The sequence below is a fragment of the Sturnira hondurensis genome, unplaced genomic scaffold (genome assembly GCF_014824575.4).
Source record: "Sturnira hondurensis isolate 20B ecotype Veracruz unplaced genomic scaffold, ASM1482457v3 Scaffold0010128, whole genome shotgun sequence".
NCBI classification, from domain to species: domain Eukaryota; kingdom Metazoa; phylum Chordata; class Mammalia; order Chiroptera; family Phyllostomidae; genus Sturnira; species Sturnira hondurensis.
This window is the reverse complement of record NW_028082759.1, coordinates 18,806,604-18,822,807: the sequence shown is the minus strand read 5'-3', so window position 1 is coordinate 18,822,807 and position 16,204 is coordinate 18,806,604. Positions and strand designations below refer to the sequence as shown.

The following is a 16,204-nucleotide window of genomic DNA, read 5'->3' as shown; positions in this document are numbered from 1 at the left end:
CTTCCCGATGACAGTGAAAAAAACATCCTGACATAATATTCTCAAGTGTTTTTACTTAAACATAATTCCTGGATTTGTCCCATGAGCAATAGCTTCTAGAAGCTCTTCTTCGAAGTATTCATTAAAAAGTAGGCGTATCCCCTGTGTCCTTTGTTCAAAATGCTCTGAGAATCACCCCTTAAAAGGGGAGCGATACCGAAGCTGGTATCTACAGGGAAGCAATGCAATGCCACGTAGAAGAAATGTCTTTCTTTCCTCTGTCCGTAATAATGATGTACGCTTTTTTTTTTTCTTTCTCAAGATTAACAGAAAACACTTTTCACAGTATGGTCCTCTTGACAATGTAAAAATTGTTTTTACAAAACTCATAAATACAGAAAACATCTCAATCTTTGTTTTTGAAGGTTCTTCACCGTGATATGTTACAGAGAAAGACCACTGAAGTAGTTGTCCATTCCACAGTCTTTCCCCGCACCTCAACAGGCAGGTATCAGGACTCGAGAATCATGGGAATTCACGGTACAGTTGCATATCAGCTTTCTATAACTACATGGAGTTAAAACTACATTTCTTAGAAACCACTTTGAATATGCTAAAAGATATGAATAGAAATAACTGATTCCTTTAGTCCATCACCCAAGTTGCAATCCTCTGGGTTTTCATAAAATGAAGTGAACATCCATATTTTGTTTCAGCCCTTTGGGCAGAAACACGGCCAAGGATAGATTGCCAAGATTTCAAATGCCTTAATTCATAATTTATGACAAGCATCTTCCGGTATAACTTCCAGGATTATTTGTAATGTTCTGGTTATTCTGCCTACAAAGAAATAATGAAGAAAAATTAAAAAATGCACAAAAATTAGAAATGCATAGAAAATAGCAAATTGTGAGTTATTTTGGGTTGAATACTGAAAGTGCACAATGGCTCGTTCATAGAGCACTTTCAAGAATTATTTACTTCATTGGAATCCTATCATGTTCAATTAATGTGTCACTTCTATAACTTCCCATGATGGCTTCTCAGCAAGACTATGTTAATATTTTATATTAAAATAAGGAATTTTACTACAAATCAGGAAGCCAAAATATTTTGAGACAATAGAATCAAGACATAAATAAATGTTCAAAAACATTTCATATTCAGTTTCAAATTGCTTTGTTGCTTTTTCACCTATGAGATTATAATCAACTCCTCAGCAAAATCAAGAGAAGAATCAGAATAAAATTTCTAGTCTCGAATTTGTAGTTGATTATTGAGCAAAACTGCTCATCTCCCAGGACCTAATTTGCCTCAGGAGTTGACCTCAGCAAGATCGAGGGCTAAGAGGTCCCAACGCTCATCACCCCCTTAAAGAACAAAAACAAGGAAAAGCGACCAAGTAAAGAAAATAGCTCAGGAAAAGCCCTAGATGACAAAAAAAAAAGCCGCAAAAACCTGGCAGAGCTCTAAACTCAAGGATGGCCACCCAGGTAAGAAAAGCATTTTGCCCACATCACCCTATCCCCCAGCAGACCTGAGGAAGTTCCCCAACAGGGAGCCTTGCCACTGAGGACATCTGTAGCTCCTGCTGGGGAGGGCTCCCCTGGTCTTCAGCATGCTGATCCCCCCAACTGAGCAGCCTGGAGGCCCACCTCACTCTGAATCTATTCCCAGATGCTTGATCTGTTGCTGAGGAGAGAGCCGCCCTTGGGCCCCTGGAAGATGCTATGTCCCACTCATGGGTGTTCGGTGCCACGGCACCTTACCATGCAGGAGATCTGAGATGCCACTGCTCTTTGCCCAGCTCAGCCCCAGGACAGGCTTTTCCCACCATGACAGGGGCAGCCTCCTCTCCTCCGGAGCCCTGCCCCCCACCCCCACCGGGTTCATAGTCACACTTTGGCTGCCACTACTGGGCTACACTGCTGCCGCCTAGCCCTCCCCTTTCCTCACCCCTGGCCGAGTCTCTGAACTGTCTTTGCAGAGATGGCTCTTGCTGCCCCAAGCCCTGCCCCCGGGCCTCAGTTCCCACCACTGCCAGGGGCACTGCCACTACCCGTGAGCCTCACTCCCCAGGTGGTTCAAGGCACAGACCCATCCAAATCCGCCCCAACCCAGAAAAGCCCAGGAGCAGATGGTTTCCATGATGAACAATACCAAACACAAAGAAAAAACAGCAACACTTCTCAAAGTGTTCAAAGAACTTAAAGAGGCAGGAACACTCCCAAACTCATTTCACAAGGCAACATTGCCCTGATACCAAAGTCAGACAAAGACACTATAAGAAAGGAAAATTATAGACCAATATCCTTGATGAGTATGGATGCAATAATTCTCAGCAAAACATTAGCAAACCAAATTCAAGAACACATTAAAGGATCATTCACCATGATAGAGTGAGATTTATCTCAGAAATGTAAGGCTGGCTCATCATAGTACTGGAAGTCCTAGCCAGAGCAATTAGGCAGAAAAGGAAATAAAAGGCATCCATATCAGAAAGAAAGAAGTAAAATCATATCTGTGCACTGATGACATCTTACATAAAAATAGACTAAGAAAGATGTCTCATGTTCCAAGGTTGGGGGCATCAGTATTGTGAAAATGTCCATATGAGCCAAAGTGACCTACGAACCAGTGTAATTCTAACCACAGTCCCAATGGCACTTCTAAAATACATAGAAAAAAAGTCATAAAATTGGTTTGGAACCACAAAAGACCCTGAATAACCAAAGTTATACTGAGTAAGAACAAAGCTGGAAGCATCACACTTCCTCATTTCAAGCTATGTTACAAAACAATAGCAAACAAAATAGTATGGCACAAAAATATGCATATAGATTAGTAGAACAAAAGAGAATTGACACATAACCCCCATATATAGATAATTAACTTATTTTTGACAAGGCACCAAAAGCACGCAACCGGGAAAGGACAGAAAACAGGATACCTACATGCAAACTAGAGCCCTACCTTACACCACTCACACAAATTAACTTGAAATGGAGCAAAGATTTAAATGTAAGACCTGCAACCACAACACGTCTAGAAGAAAGCATAGAAAAAATGATCCTTGACATTGGTCTAGGTGATGGGTTCTTGGTTTAGTCAACAAAGCACAGGCAATAAAAATTAAAGCAAGCGTGACTACATTAAACCAAAGAGCTTCTGCACAGCAAAGGAAACAGTAACTTGAAAAGATAACATTTGGAACAGAAGAAAATGTTAGCAAAGCATATATGTAAAATACAGGGTCTGGCACAAATAATGACCCTTTTGTATTACAAAATCATAAGCACGTAATTCAGTAACATAACAGTATCACACTCAAACACACCATATGACATTTTAGGTGAAATGGTCAAATTGCTGTCCATCTCATGTAAGACATTCAGGTACCCTGCCAACCACACTCGAGCAGGCCTTCCTTCTGCCAGACCCTGTATGTGAAGAACTCAGGTAACTCAACAGAAGAAAAAACAAAATAATCCAATGTAAAAAAAAAATGGGCAAAGATCCTGAATAGGCACTTTCCAAAGAAGACAAACAAATGGCCAACATATATATGAACAGTAGTTCAACATCACTAACCATCCGAAAAATGCAAAACAAAACCACAGTGACAGGTCACCTTACACATGTTAGGGTGTTACGACTCAACGCATGGCACTGTTACCACGTGGTTCATGGACTAGACTTGTCTGCAGTCCGCACTCTAAGTGGCAGAGACAAGGTGAAAGGTACCAGGGTTCCCGATGACCGCGTGGAGCATAGAGGCCTGTTGGCCTGGAACATTCAAATCACACATTCACATAAGAGAGGCAATTAAAAAGAAATCCATATTCTTAAAAAAAGATAAGAGATAGAGATAGCAATGTTGGCAAAAATGTGAGGAAAGGGAACCCTTACAAGCATACACCATTGGTGGGAATGTAAATTGGAACAGCCATTATGGAAACCAGTAGGGGGGTCCTTGAAATATTAAAAATAGAACCTCTGTATGACCCAGCAATCTTACTCATGCGAAGAAACTGAAACTAGTATCTCTAAGGGACAGCTGCACACGCATGTTCATTGAAGCATTATTCACAATAGCCAAGATTTGGAAATAGCCCAAGTGTTCATCAACAAGTGAAGTGATAAAGAAGATGCAATACACACACACACACGCAGTGGAATATTATTTAACCAGGAGAGAGAAGGAAGTCCTACCATTTGCAACAACATGGGTGGGCCATGAAGACAATGTGCTAAGTGAGATAAGTCTGGCAGAGAAAGACACTGTATGCAGTAACGTCTACGTGGAAACTAAAAACCTGAACCTGTACAGAGTAGAATGGTGATGACGAGGGGCTGAGGAGGGGGTTCTGGGGGGATGCCATTTAAGGGTGCAACTAGTAAGTGACTTCTGGATGTCTCATGTACAGCACAGTGATCATAGTTGACACACTGTATTATAAAAGTTGCTCAGAGACCAAATCTCAACTGTTCCCAACATAAAAAGGGAGTGACAACTGCATGACATGACGGAGGCATTGGTAGTAATCATACTGCGATATACAAATTATCAAACCAACATAGTGCACCCTTTAACTCACACAATGCTGCATGTCAATTACGTCTCAATGAAAATAAATTAACTTAGAAGAATGAGAGACTCGGTCTAGGTCCGTGGTTCTTAAAGTGCACTCCGCAGAGAAGCTGACACGTTAGAAAGCCATCTTGAGCCCCATCCTGGACATACTGAATCAGAAATTGAAGGCAGGGTCCAGAAATCTGTTTTTCTGAGAGAGACTAAATTGTAGGAGCCCCTGGGCAAGGTCATTATATCTCAGCAGTCCTAGAACTTGAGACTCTAGTTTCCCGGGACAGTAGCTCTTGTTCACCTCTTATCTTAGTAATCAGTCCCTCAGAAACTCTTCAAACTGCTTCTGGCCCTGGAGCGTCTAGAGTCTTCCTTTGTGAGACCCACATCATCTCTCATCCAGATGCACAGTCTTCCTCCTTACTTACGACGTCTCACCTGGAACAAGTCCCTTCCAAGCAATATTTAATACCACTAAAAACGTTTGTTTTTTCACCCTTCACTTTGTAACAATTGTTTTCCCCCAAAGTTGTTTTTCTCAGCACGCTCATTTTATAATACCCATCACTTACACAGGGCACCGTTCTGGCAAAAGGCAAACTCTATGTAAATGTTTCTTAAGGAGACTGTGCTCTGTCGCAGCCCATTCTACACTGAAATGTGCATGAAGCACAGGGAACACTCAAGAGCATATGAGCCCACGCTTACGGGAAAGGAAAGTGGTAAAATCATCCTGGAAAAGCAAACTGTAGAAAAGTGTCGGTCAATAGTAGGAAGATGTGGCTTTATAGGCAAAGGAGGAGGTACAGCCATCGGAAAGGGTGAAACAAGAGGCCTTAAGTATCTGCCATGGTCAAGTGCAAAGCAGTTCAGTTAAACTGACACCCCCCCCCCCAGCCCTTCCTTCCTCCCTGAAGAAGTCTGCTGGAGCTCCCTGAACTATCTCCACACCTGCTATGTGTGTGTGCCTGTGTGTGTGTCTATTCATGCATTTATCTACTGCAATTTTCCTTTTTTTAATAACTGACTTTCATATGCACCACCTGCTTCTTCATGTTCAAAACAGAAGCCTCTTCTAAGCGCGTGTCTGCATTCTGAGACCACCCACCTTTTGTTTTCTTAGACATCTCGCCGACCCAGGCCACAGCGCTGCATTGGGTCCTGACAAAGAGACAGCAACCTAGAGACCCTGCTGGTTTCCTACAAGTGTGACATTTCCTTCCTGAACGTTCGTTCACTCTGGGGCTTCCATTCAGTTGCACGTCGGAGGCCGAAGAATCTCCGTTCGGGTTCTACACACCCAGTCCTTTCTCCTCCCCCACACCCACTCAGCCTGTGTCTCCTGTGACGTCCTTACGCTCTCTCGGAACCTCAGGATTTGGAGAATGTCCGTCATCAGAAGGAGGTTGAGGCAGAGTGACTGCTTTTGGCTCTGAGTCACTGTCATTTCCACACCAACATTTTCTTCTAGTCAGGGGTGTCAAACTCATTTCACGGGGGGGGGGGGGGGGGGGGGCACCCNCCCCCCCCCCCCCCCCCCCACATCAGCCTCATGGTTGCCTTCCAAGGGCCAAATGTAATGGTAGGGCTGTATAAACGTAACTACTCCTTAACAGTTAAGTGAGAGCTTGGCACTGCCGCCAGGTAGAAAGAAGGTGCCAGGCCGGATAAAACAAGGTGCGGGGCTGGATTCGGCCCACAGGCCTTGAGTTTGCCGTTGCCACCTCTCCTCTAGGTCATCTACAGCCTTGGGCTCAGAGAGCCGCTCCACAGACCCAGGCACGCCTCGGAGGAAGCTGCCTGCTCGCCCAGGGAAGCCCGGTGGTGGCACTCAGCGACACCCACTCTCATACGAGTCCTTTGGCTTCACGGACAAACAACCCTGTGATACTATATCTTCAAATAAAGTGGAGTCAGTGTGTCTGCTTTGGGTGTTTGCAGTAACTACAAGCTGCAAGGCCAAACAGCAGCGGCCCCAGTTTCGGTCTCACGGCTCCTGGTCAGCAGGTGTTCCTGCAACCAGTGGAAATGGCAGCAGACCTGACGGAGTCAGGTTTACCAACCACGCCTGGTACAAGCCCAGGAGCTACGGCCAGAAGTCGTGAAATATTAGCACGAAATCTTCCCCAGACGTCGGGATAAGAAAAATAGTATGCACTTCCTTTCCAAAAAGGCCTGAACATCTTTGGCTGCGGATGGCCTCGTTTGGGCCCCAGGGGAATGTATTCAAGCTCCACGGGTCCTCGGGTAGCATGGAGCTGCTCTCCGGGGGGTGTCGTCAGTGAGTCCCAGCAGCACACTGTCAGCAGCCTGGGACTTCAGGGCTCTGCACTGTCGGGTTACCATCCACACAGATGGATACATTCTGCTGGGGCCACGCAGTACGAGTCTTTATCACCAAAGGCTTTGTTCAGCTGCAGCTGTCCTCCAAATCTTGCCCTGAGCTAGAGGCACCAACTTCCAGTCACCCTGCTCCCTCTCCGCGGGGACAGGGTCTGGCTCATAGCTCCCAGCAGGCAAGGAGAGCGGCTGCCCACAGCCTGGCGGGTGTGCCGGGTCTCGGTATCCCCAGGTGTCTGAGCATGTCAGTGGGGTNCAAGGCCAAACAGCAGCGGTCCCAGTTTCGGTCTCACGGCTCCTGGTCAGCAGGTGTTCCTGACGGAGTCAGGTTTACCAACCACGCCTGGTACAAGCCCAGGAGCTACGGCCAGAAGTCGCGAAATATTAGCACGAAATCTTCCCCAGACGCCGGGATAAGAAAAATAGTATGCACTTCCTTTCCAAAAAGGCCTGAGCATCTTTGGCTGCGGATGGCCTCGTTTGGGCCCCAGAGGAATGTATTCAAGCTCCACGGGTCCTCGGGTAGCATGGAGCTGCTCTCCGGGGGGTGTCGTCAGTGAATCCCAGCAGCACACTGTCAGCAGCCTGGGACTTCAGGGCTCTGCACTGTCGGGTTACCATCCACACAGATGGATACATTCTGCTGGGGCCACGCAGTACGAGTCTTTATCACCAAAGGCTTTGTTCAGCTGCAGCTGTCCTCCAAATCTTGCCCTGAGCTAGAGGCACCAACTTCCAGTCACCCTGCTCCCTCTCCGCGGGGACAGGGTCTGGCTCATAGCTCCCAGCAGGCAAGGAGAGCGGCTGCCCACAGCCTGGCGGGTGTGCCGGGTCTCAGCATCCCCAGGTGTCTGAGCATGTCAGTGGGGTGCCGGCCCCACTCTCCCCGGGTGAGAAGCTCGTGTGCCTATAAATAAATACAGATAAGCAGCCTGAAGAAGGAAGCACTCTGTCTCAGACGGCAGGGAAAAGCTTCCTGGGCGCCTAACTGTTCCCTCCGGAGCCCAGTCTCTTTTTGCCCTAGGAACGTGGTGGAGCAGAACGTGGTTCAACACTGGCATCCTGTGGCCAGAGAGATGCACCCGCTCCCTGACAGCCCCACACCCTCAGGTTCACAACACTCCCTGGGTGTCGGGGCTGAGCGGCCTGTCACCATTTCCCGACAGCTGTGCGGTGGCCTTGCGTGCTTTATGGACGCGCCCCCGGGGACACGTGTTCTGATAAGCCGTCCGTTCACCCAGCTAATGGGTTCGTGTGTATGAAGGTGAGAATAAAGACGAATACCCAGGCTAAAGAATGTTACCCAACAAGACAATCTGATATTAAATTACTGAACGAACTGCTCCAAGCAGAGGCTCTCTGGCCTTGACGTTCACGCAGGGTTTGTCTCTAGCAACAAGGAGGCGTTTGCGGGGAGCGCGGCCTTCCAGTTCAGGACTCTGCTGCTCTGTCGGCCTCTGTGTGAGCGTTCTGCTTTGGCCAAAGGCTAGAAAAATACTTGCTATTGCAGCAATAAATACTATGGAATTTTTTTTGTTTTATTACAAGAACGCTGCCCAAGAGGAAAATCAAACAAAATCGAGGAAGGCCTTCCAAGGCAGCTATAAAGACAAAGGGGGGCAATGAGCGCAGATTCAAGGCAGGACTGCCACGCTCCGTGGTGAGGCTCCGTGGCCTTTCTGAGAACCGAATCAGCACTGTGGGACTGTGCACTGCCGCTGCTTTCACAACGGCCACCCCTGACTCTGGAGTCCTTGGAGATGTGCAGAACATCATTAGAGACAGAAAAATAGCCCCAAACGTTGCGAGGACAATAGCGGGGAAACACATCCCAGAAAGATCAAGCACAGAACACAGCAGCAGGCATGCACTCACCCAAAGAACAGTACAAAATACGTGCATATTAGCAAAAGGAAAGAAGTCTCACAGTGGGCTGACTGCAAGCGGGAGGAACAAAATGCCTACTAAGTGGGAGCAAATGAGGAATTGTCTCCAACTCCAGGGCTGCCGGCTCCTTTGTGCTACGCGCCCTTGGTTTTCTGTGGTGCTCGGGGGTCTCAGCATCTCCACCAGGACCTGAGACAGACCCCACCCAGTCTTGCGGTGGTGAGCATTAATCTGTCCCTGACACTGGTAATGAGGAGAGCAACCCTCATGCTGTTTACCAAGACTTACTTTTTTCTTTCAGAATCGTGTTGCCTACCACCGAGAAAACATAACTGAAAATACTCCACTGAAAAAAATGTGATCCAACAAGAAATAGAGATTCAATACTGTGCTAGGTGTGCCTGTGCTAGCCTTAAAGGACCTAACTTTTATAGAAACGCTTCTTCAGGGAACCACGTTGCCAACTAGGAAACAACATTCAATGTAAACAGGACAAACGAGGTCTAAAGATACCAAATACCAATGAAAAGCTAATAAAGAGGAATCATAGCAAAACTCTATTTTCACGGACCGGCTTCTAAATGAGTTCACACGGCACATCAGAGACTCAACAGATGCACCAAGTTGAGGTTTTTCCATTTTATTTTTAGTAACAATTTTACCAGAAACCTCTCTGAAGTTTTTGCTGAACTTTTAAAAATTAATTATGGTACAGTAAGAAATTGAAACAAATGAGACCAAAAGTTCTTTGCCAAACTCACCAACAAGAATGTATCTGCTTCTCTGGCTGTAATTTTTACCCCTCGCTTTTTTCCCCCAGGCACCCAATCTAGAAAAATCGTGGTGTTTGCAGTCCAGCAGGTGCGGATTCAAATCCTAGCTCAAAGGTTTGACTCCTGTACACTCAAGAATGAAACCACCCCTCCTCGAGGCCTGGTTTCCCTGCCTCACCCACGGATCTCGTGGAGGACCGGAAGAGACGATGACCCAAGGAAAAGCTGTCCCTTGGCACGGTCCGGGACAGAAGGTTGGGCTTTCGACAGAGGCTGTTCCTAAGCACCTTTCCTACTACTGACCTACTAGTCTCTCCTCCTCCAACTTACCTGCTGAACAAGCTGAGGGTGTTTCCTTTTCAGTGTCCTCCCCCTGCCCTTGGACCCTGCTGCAGTGGCCTGGGTTTGGACCCTTCCCAGGCTCGTCGGGATTACTTTGGTGACGACCGACAACCCCTGTGGCTCTGCCTTCACCCTCGAGTCCCTCACATCCATCCCCTCTGTCCCCCAGATGGTGTTTCTAAAACACAAACCTGCCCGAGCATGAATTCTAGCTCTTCTACCTAATACCTACCTGACTCGCAACGAATTATGTGAATTCCCCCATGCTATAACTCAAAGTCCATAAAATAGGAATAATAATATTCCCACCAGAGAAGGTTTTTAAAGATTTGGGTCATATGTGTGCTCATACACGGAATCACACAGTACATGAGAGCTGGGATCCTGCCCTTCCATGTTCTGCCCGGTCTTTGGCCCTGGCGAGCCTCGCTGTGCCTAAGACGTAGGGTGGTGCTATCATCAGGGCTTGTAGGTCCCTGCCTCATTCCCACCAAATCTGAGGCTCTCACCGAGGAGCCTGTTATGCTGTAGAATCACTGAGCTGCATGCAACCCAGAATACAAACACGTAGTCTCCTAAAGGACTCAGGAGAGCGACTAGGCCATTTTCAGAACCGCCGGTAAGCTGCTACCTAAGAAAGCTGTTCTCCCAAGAAGGGACTAAGCCGCCCAACTAAACACGACGCTGAAAGGATTCAGTGGCTGCTCCCTGAACATGCTTCCCGCTTTTCCTTCTTCCAGTCCTGGGTAAAACGCAGTAACGTGTTCAAGCTAGCAGCTGTCCCACGGACACTTTTAAACATGAAGATGTGTGCGTTATGCATGTACACATAGGTGAGTTTTCCACAACACGGTCTCTGAAAAGGTTCTGAAACTGCTTAAAAGGCTTACCGGACATTCTTCTAAACCACCTGGGCTTCTTGTCCCATATGATGAAAAGATAGTATGCAGGGACCCCCGTCAGCGTGATGACGAAGCCAATCCCTGTGCTGAACGGGTCGGAGTAGAGGGAAAGGGCGACCATGAAGAAACACGTGAAGGAGAACAACGCTGGGACAAACAGCGGCACCTGGAACACAGCACGGGAGCTCGTCACTTCCAGCAGGTGCAGGAGACAGCGCTTCATGGCGAGATCGTCAGCCATGTACCTCGGTCACATGGTCACATGACCAGGTGACAGGCACCATCCTCCCTCACCCTAGTAGCAACAGCTCTTTAAAGGGGCACCGAGAATGTATTAAACATACTCCCTTAATTTCTTTAAAAAAAAAACACCTTAGGATAGAATAAAATCTAAGGATAAACAAATATGTTTCATCACAGGAGTTCTCTGTTTGAATTGTTTTCTCAGCTAAGTATCACTCTAATCTCTGGTTTAGGTATGAAAAGATGGGCTTTTTGGTAATTATGATTAGGATCCACTTTAATGTGGGACCAAGACCGTGGGCTGCTAGTTACACGTTAAATTCGCTCAGGGAACATTGATTTTCTGTTGGGGACGCACAATCAGAAACAGCAAGAACAAAACAGGCTAGCTCCTATTCAACCACCAGTGAAGATGCTGCCAGGATTAGGCAGTGAATATAATTATCCACAAATTCTAACAACGCAACTGACAACCTTATCTGTTATAAACAGTGAGGACAAATCAATCCACACAGGTTCAAGGCTGGGGGGGGGGAGGGTGTGGTGAGTAGCATGTTCTTCAGCCCTCTCTAAAGGATGCTTAGTTATGGTCAATGTGCTTTGGATTAAGTGGTAGATTCACACATCTTCACTTTCCCTTCATAGTTTACATATTTATTCCTTCCGGAATGTATAATATAGAAAAAGAGCAATGTAAGGAGTCATGACCTTTAAAAATACTTAAAAGGCCTATTTCGTAAGGAAGCATCCTTTTTCAAGTTTTAATGAGTGATATGATGCATATGTACCTGCCTCACTCTCTCTCAGTCTGGCTGTCCACAAATATTCATCGTGAAGACAGATCAAAGTCTCCTGTACTTTGAATTCATCAGGTCATTGGACATACAGTGAAAAATCAGCACAGCAAACATCTTTTATTAATACCACCTCTTTTCAAAAGTATGACCAAGTTCAGTACATCACATTAAAAAAAAAAAAAGTGATGACCTCTTCGACCAAGCTGAACTCAATCCACTCTGAGTGGCCAGCGTTAACCACTTTCCGGGGGAGAATGGGGTCCCCACCCCAGCGCCCCATCCCCAGGGTCCCGGGAAGGGAGGACTAGGCATTGGGAGAAAGACCCACGTGAACCCATCCTGGTGGCCGAGCTTACCTTGAAAGGACGATGCATATCCGGGCGTTTGTAGCGGAGATAAATCAGCCCGGCCACCGCCAGCCCAATGAAAAGCCACCTGGCAAAGCTGAGGAAGTTCAGGAGGCTGTAGAGGTCGGCGGAGAAGAGCATCACCATGGTCAGAGGGTACTGGGGAGGGGACAGAAACCGAGTGAGTCAGAGGGAACACAGGCGAGGCCAGCAGTAGTAACAGGCCTTCCTGCTATCTTTGCCAGTGATCGTTTACACTGGCAAACTGCCACGGTGAGCAGAAGCTGCCCTCCTGCCCGGGTTCTGCCCTGAACCTCTCTCTGTGTACACCAGTAACAGCATGGGAAGGCTATCCTCACGACCCGGTATTCAGAAGGAATTTCACACGGACGTTTGGTTTTTAGTTGCTTTTCCACCTGACAGGAGAGGCTGAGTTTTCAAAGTCGTTCTCAATGGCTCAAAATGGGAAGACCCAGAGGCCGAGGTGACTGATAAATAACGATAACAAAAATCAAAAGTGCGCCCTACTGGGAACTTGGAGGTCTGCGGGGCTCTTGGCTGCACACAGATGAGGCACAGCCACTGCTAGGGGGCGCTGTCGTGCCCGGAATGCAAAGCGGTGGCCTTTTCCTTCCTCCCCTCTCCGGCTCCCTCTGTACTTGCCATGGGTGACCCTCCATAGCGCAGGGAAGACCAGCCCAGCCAGTCTCTGCAGCTGCGCACGCCGAGGACAGCCTGACTGATAAACCATAGCCGTGGCTCAAAATTAAAGCCCTCTTTACAGAATACTACACTCTGTTCCCACAAGTGACCATTACCTTCCAGATGCCTCCCGGAGAGCACTGTGTACTTTACAAAGAAATGTCAGGGAAACGTTTTGAAACAAATTAAATGCATGGGGTGGGGGGGTGGTAAAAATGCTCAATGCAGTCTATGGTGCTCCTGACTGAGGATTCCATTTGAGAAAAATGTGACAAAATGGTAGGTAAAAGTGACTCTCACATGGCCTTGTTGGTATTGGAGGACTTTTAACCTTACAGTCTTCAGTATTCCACGGTTCACAAATGCTCTTCTCTGCATAAAGAATTCTACAGCTCACACTTAAGGGGTTGGTGCTTTTAGTCCTCCCCTTGTAGGGTTGCTCTCAGATGTCTCACTTTTAACCACAACACCACTGCACTGTCTAGGACTTCATGCTCCCCCCCCCCTATAATTTTGTGTGCATTCCATTAGAAGGAGCCTAAGTGGAGACCTCTGCATCATTCTGGACTGGGGTTTTTAGCTTCCCTCTCAGTACTTGGGATTGGGACTTACTACTCTGCACCTTTTTCTGTGAGGTCCTATATTAATGACAGGATCCAAGCGAAGTCATTTCCCCCAGACCTCAGAAATGTCTACACGTGAAAAAAAAAAAGTGATGCAGTTATTGCCGCATAGCATCGAATCTGCATCAGAAATACGGAGTCAAGGGAAGCAGTGGAAACACCCTGCCTCCCAACCCCCTCCCAGACATACACAGGGCCGATTTTACAACGCAAGAGAAAGGAAGGCACTCTCTAAAGCCTGGTGTGACATCCACTTTGCTAACCTGTGATCTGGGGTTCTATCTGGAGAGAGTTGTTAATATGCATTACCAAAACAATAACAGCTGGCAGAGGAGTGTGCTTGCGGACATGAATCATGGAGAGGATTTCCGGAAGGTGACCCTCTCGAGACGCAACATAGAATAACCTGATGGGAGAGAAATGGGGGTGGAGTTGACTGTAGAATTGATCAATGGTTGCAGAGGGAAAGATCCCAGAAAGCTCAGAGAAAACGTGCATCTTTTTTCATACCAAATGGTCTGAACATTTCTTAGGTGATTACTTCGATTTCCCTTTTCAGATGAGGTGGAGAACATCATGAGAAACCTGACTTAGAGTTTAATAACAATCTGCCAAGGTATCCTCTATTCTTCCTTGAGAAGAAACAAAGCAGCATCTGACTCCGCATCGCTCTCCCCACATGTGAACAGCGGATGACGAATTTAGTTCTAGGCTCCCAGTACTGTAGGTGTGCTGTCTATCCAATTCAACCCAACACACACACACAGGCGTGCACACACACACACACACACACACACAAACATGAATAAAGGGAACCTCATTTAAAATGGAGGTGGGAAGCCCTGAAAGGAGAGCTCAACAGGAAGATGCTTTTTCACTACCTCAGCAGGAGAAAAGACCGTTTCCCCCTCGCCCAGCCATAACCCAGCTGGTGAGAAGCCACAGCACCCCTGCACTCTCCTTCTCTTCCAATGGCTTTCTATCAAAACCACTCCTCCCAGCTCCCTCCTTCCCTCTATAAAAGCAAGCCCCCCCTCCTTTCTTCTCTGCGCTTGCCTATGGTTTTGCTACAGTTTGCTATTCAGAATTGCATCTCCTCTGCTCCTCCCGAATAAGCTCATTTCCCTGGTAAACATCTGGCTGTTGTGTTTCTAAGGATGACAACACATCTCCCATTCATATTGATCTGATTGGGTTTTCATCTTATGTTATTAAAACAAAAGGCACTTTTGCATCAAAGACAGCAAAGGGATACAGACGAGGTGGTGATTTCTGGTGTCTCTTACTTTACTTTTTCTCTTGTCACCTTTAGAGAAACAACAGATTTTATCACCAGAAATAAAAGAGCTGTTGCTAGACTCTGTAGACATTCTATTAAAAAAAAACGCCGAACACCCAGCTTCAGGCTGGCTGTGAGTGGAGGAGCAGTGCCCTCTACTGGGCAGAATAAGAAATGGAGTTGATACTTGGACAAAGACTTCCATCTGGCATGTCCCTTTAAAAACAACCAATTTGGAGGCTCTTTTTCTTTGTAAAGTTATCCTTATCCTGTCCAGCCTCAGAAACAGAAATACATTTCTGGAAATGCTTGAACTCACTCACCTGGAGACAGCAAATACACCACCATTCATGGAGCCAAAGCAGGTGAAGGCAACGAAGATGGGAACCGCTAAGGAGAAATTTCCCAGTAGCCGCTCAGCAAAGGTCTGGTGAAAGACAGAACAACGCAAATTAATGCTTTGCCAGAAAGTGGAGTAAAATGAAACAACTTATACCTGACTCGCTCTAGGACTTTCTATTAGCCTGGTGATATGTCTATGTTTTGTAATCCTTCTCTTCAGCTAGAGTCAGACTAACTCTGTGGACAATAATAAAAATCGGGACAATAGTCCCTGGCATTGTATGTTGCAAATTCTCGGGAAAAGGTCTACACAAGCACTCGTTCTCTGCTTTCAAAAAGCGATGATGCATTTACTGAATGGATCTTTACCGGCTATGGCCAAAAATCTTCCATTGTTCCAATAAATGGAAAAAGCTCCTTCAGAAATTCTGCTCTTGGAGACAGAAATCCTTTTGCACATACCTTCTCTTTAGCCAAGAAAGACACATTTTGACAGTAAAGCACCAATGTACACTGAGAAGCATGCTAGAATCTTGTTGCATATACAAACCCCACTGTTATGACATACAAGAGTGGCAGAAAAAATTGATGACTTAATTGTTTATATCATATCTGTGCGATGCTCTAAAAATCTTTTGCTCAGAGTAAGCATATCAACTGAATCTGTTTATCAAACCATGGCTGGTTTCCTATAAAAAGGCTAGAATGCAAGTCCAAGCCCAAGGAAGTCAAGTCAGAGAAAATACAAGAGATAAGCAAGCAATATCCTTTATGCCACAGCACAAAGGGTGTATTTTCCAAAATAAAAATAAAGTGGGATTCTTTACATGCCCTGATGCATCTGGGGCTGTCATTAAAGGACCACATTACACTCTCAGAGCAAGAGCGGCCCTCCGTCTAGTGCGAAGAAACGACCCGCCCCAGGTCAGGGCGTCTACTCAGCAGTGGCTGAGTCTTGCTTTAAGCACAGTCACTCATCACAGGTTCGCATGAAACGAGATCATTGGAAGTTCCCTGGGGAAGTTGCTGATATGAGCTGTTAAGGACTATTTTTAAAGGAATT

General features: G+C 46.5%; 1 protein-coding gene across 1 annotated transcript in view; it reads right to left on the bottom strand.

The window, feature by feature from the left end:
- Positions 1 to 280: 280 nt before the first annotated feature.
- The window catches only part of SLC7A11 (solute carrier family 7 member 11), a 68,964-nt gene continuing 53,040 nt past the window's right edge, over positions 281 to 16,204 (bottom strand). The window contains exons 8-12 of the mRNA XM_037058512.1: positions 15,123 to 15,226; positions 13,830 to 13,926; positions 12,205 to 12,354; positions 10,797 to 10,974; positions 281 to 819 (exon numbers count right to left, since the gene is read on the bottom strand). Of these exons, the coding sequence (XP_036914407.1) occupies positions 752 to 819; positions 10,797 to 10,974; positions 12,205 to 12,354; positions 13,830 to 13,926; positions 15,123 to 15,226 (597 nt within the window). The 3' untranslated portion in view covers positions 281 to 751. The remainder of the gene's footprint in view (positions 820 to 10,796; positions 10,975 to 12,204; positions 12,355 to 13,829; positions 13,927 to 15,122; positions 15,227 to 16,204) is intronic.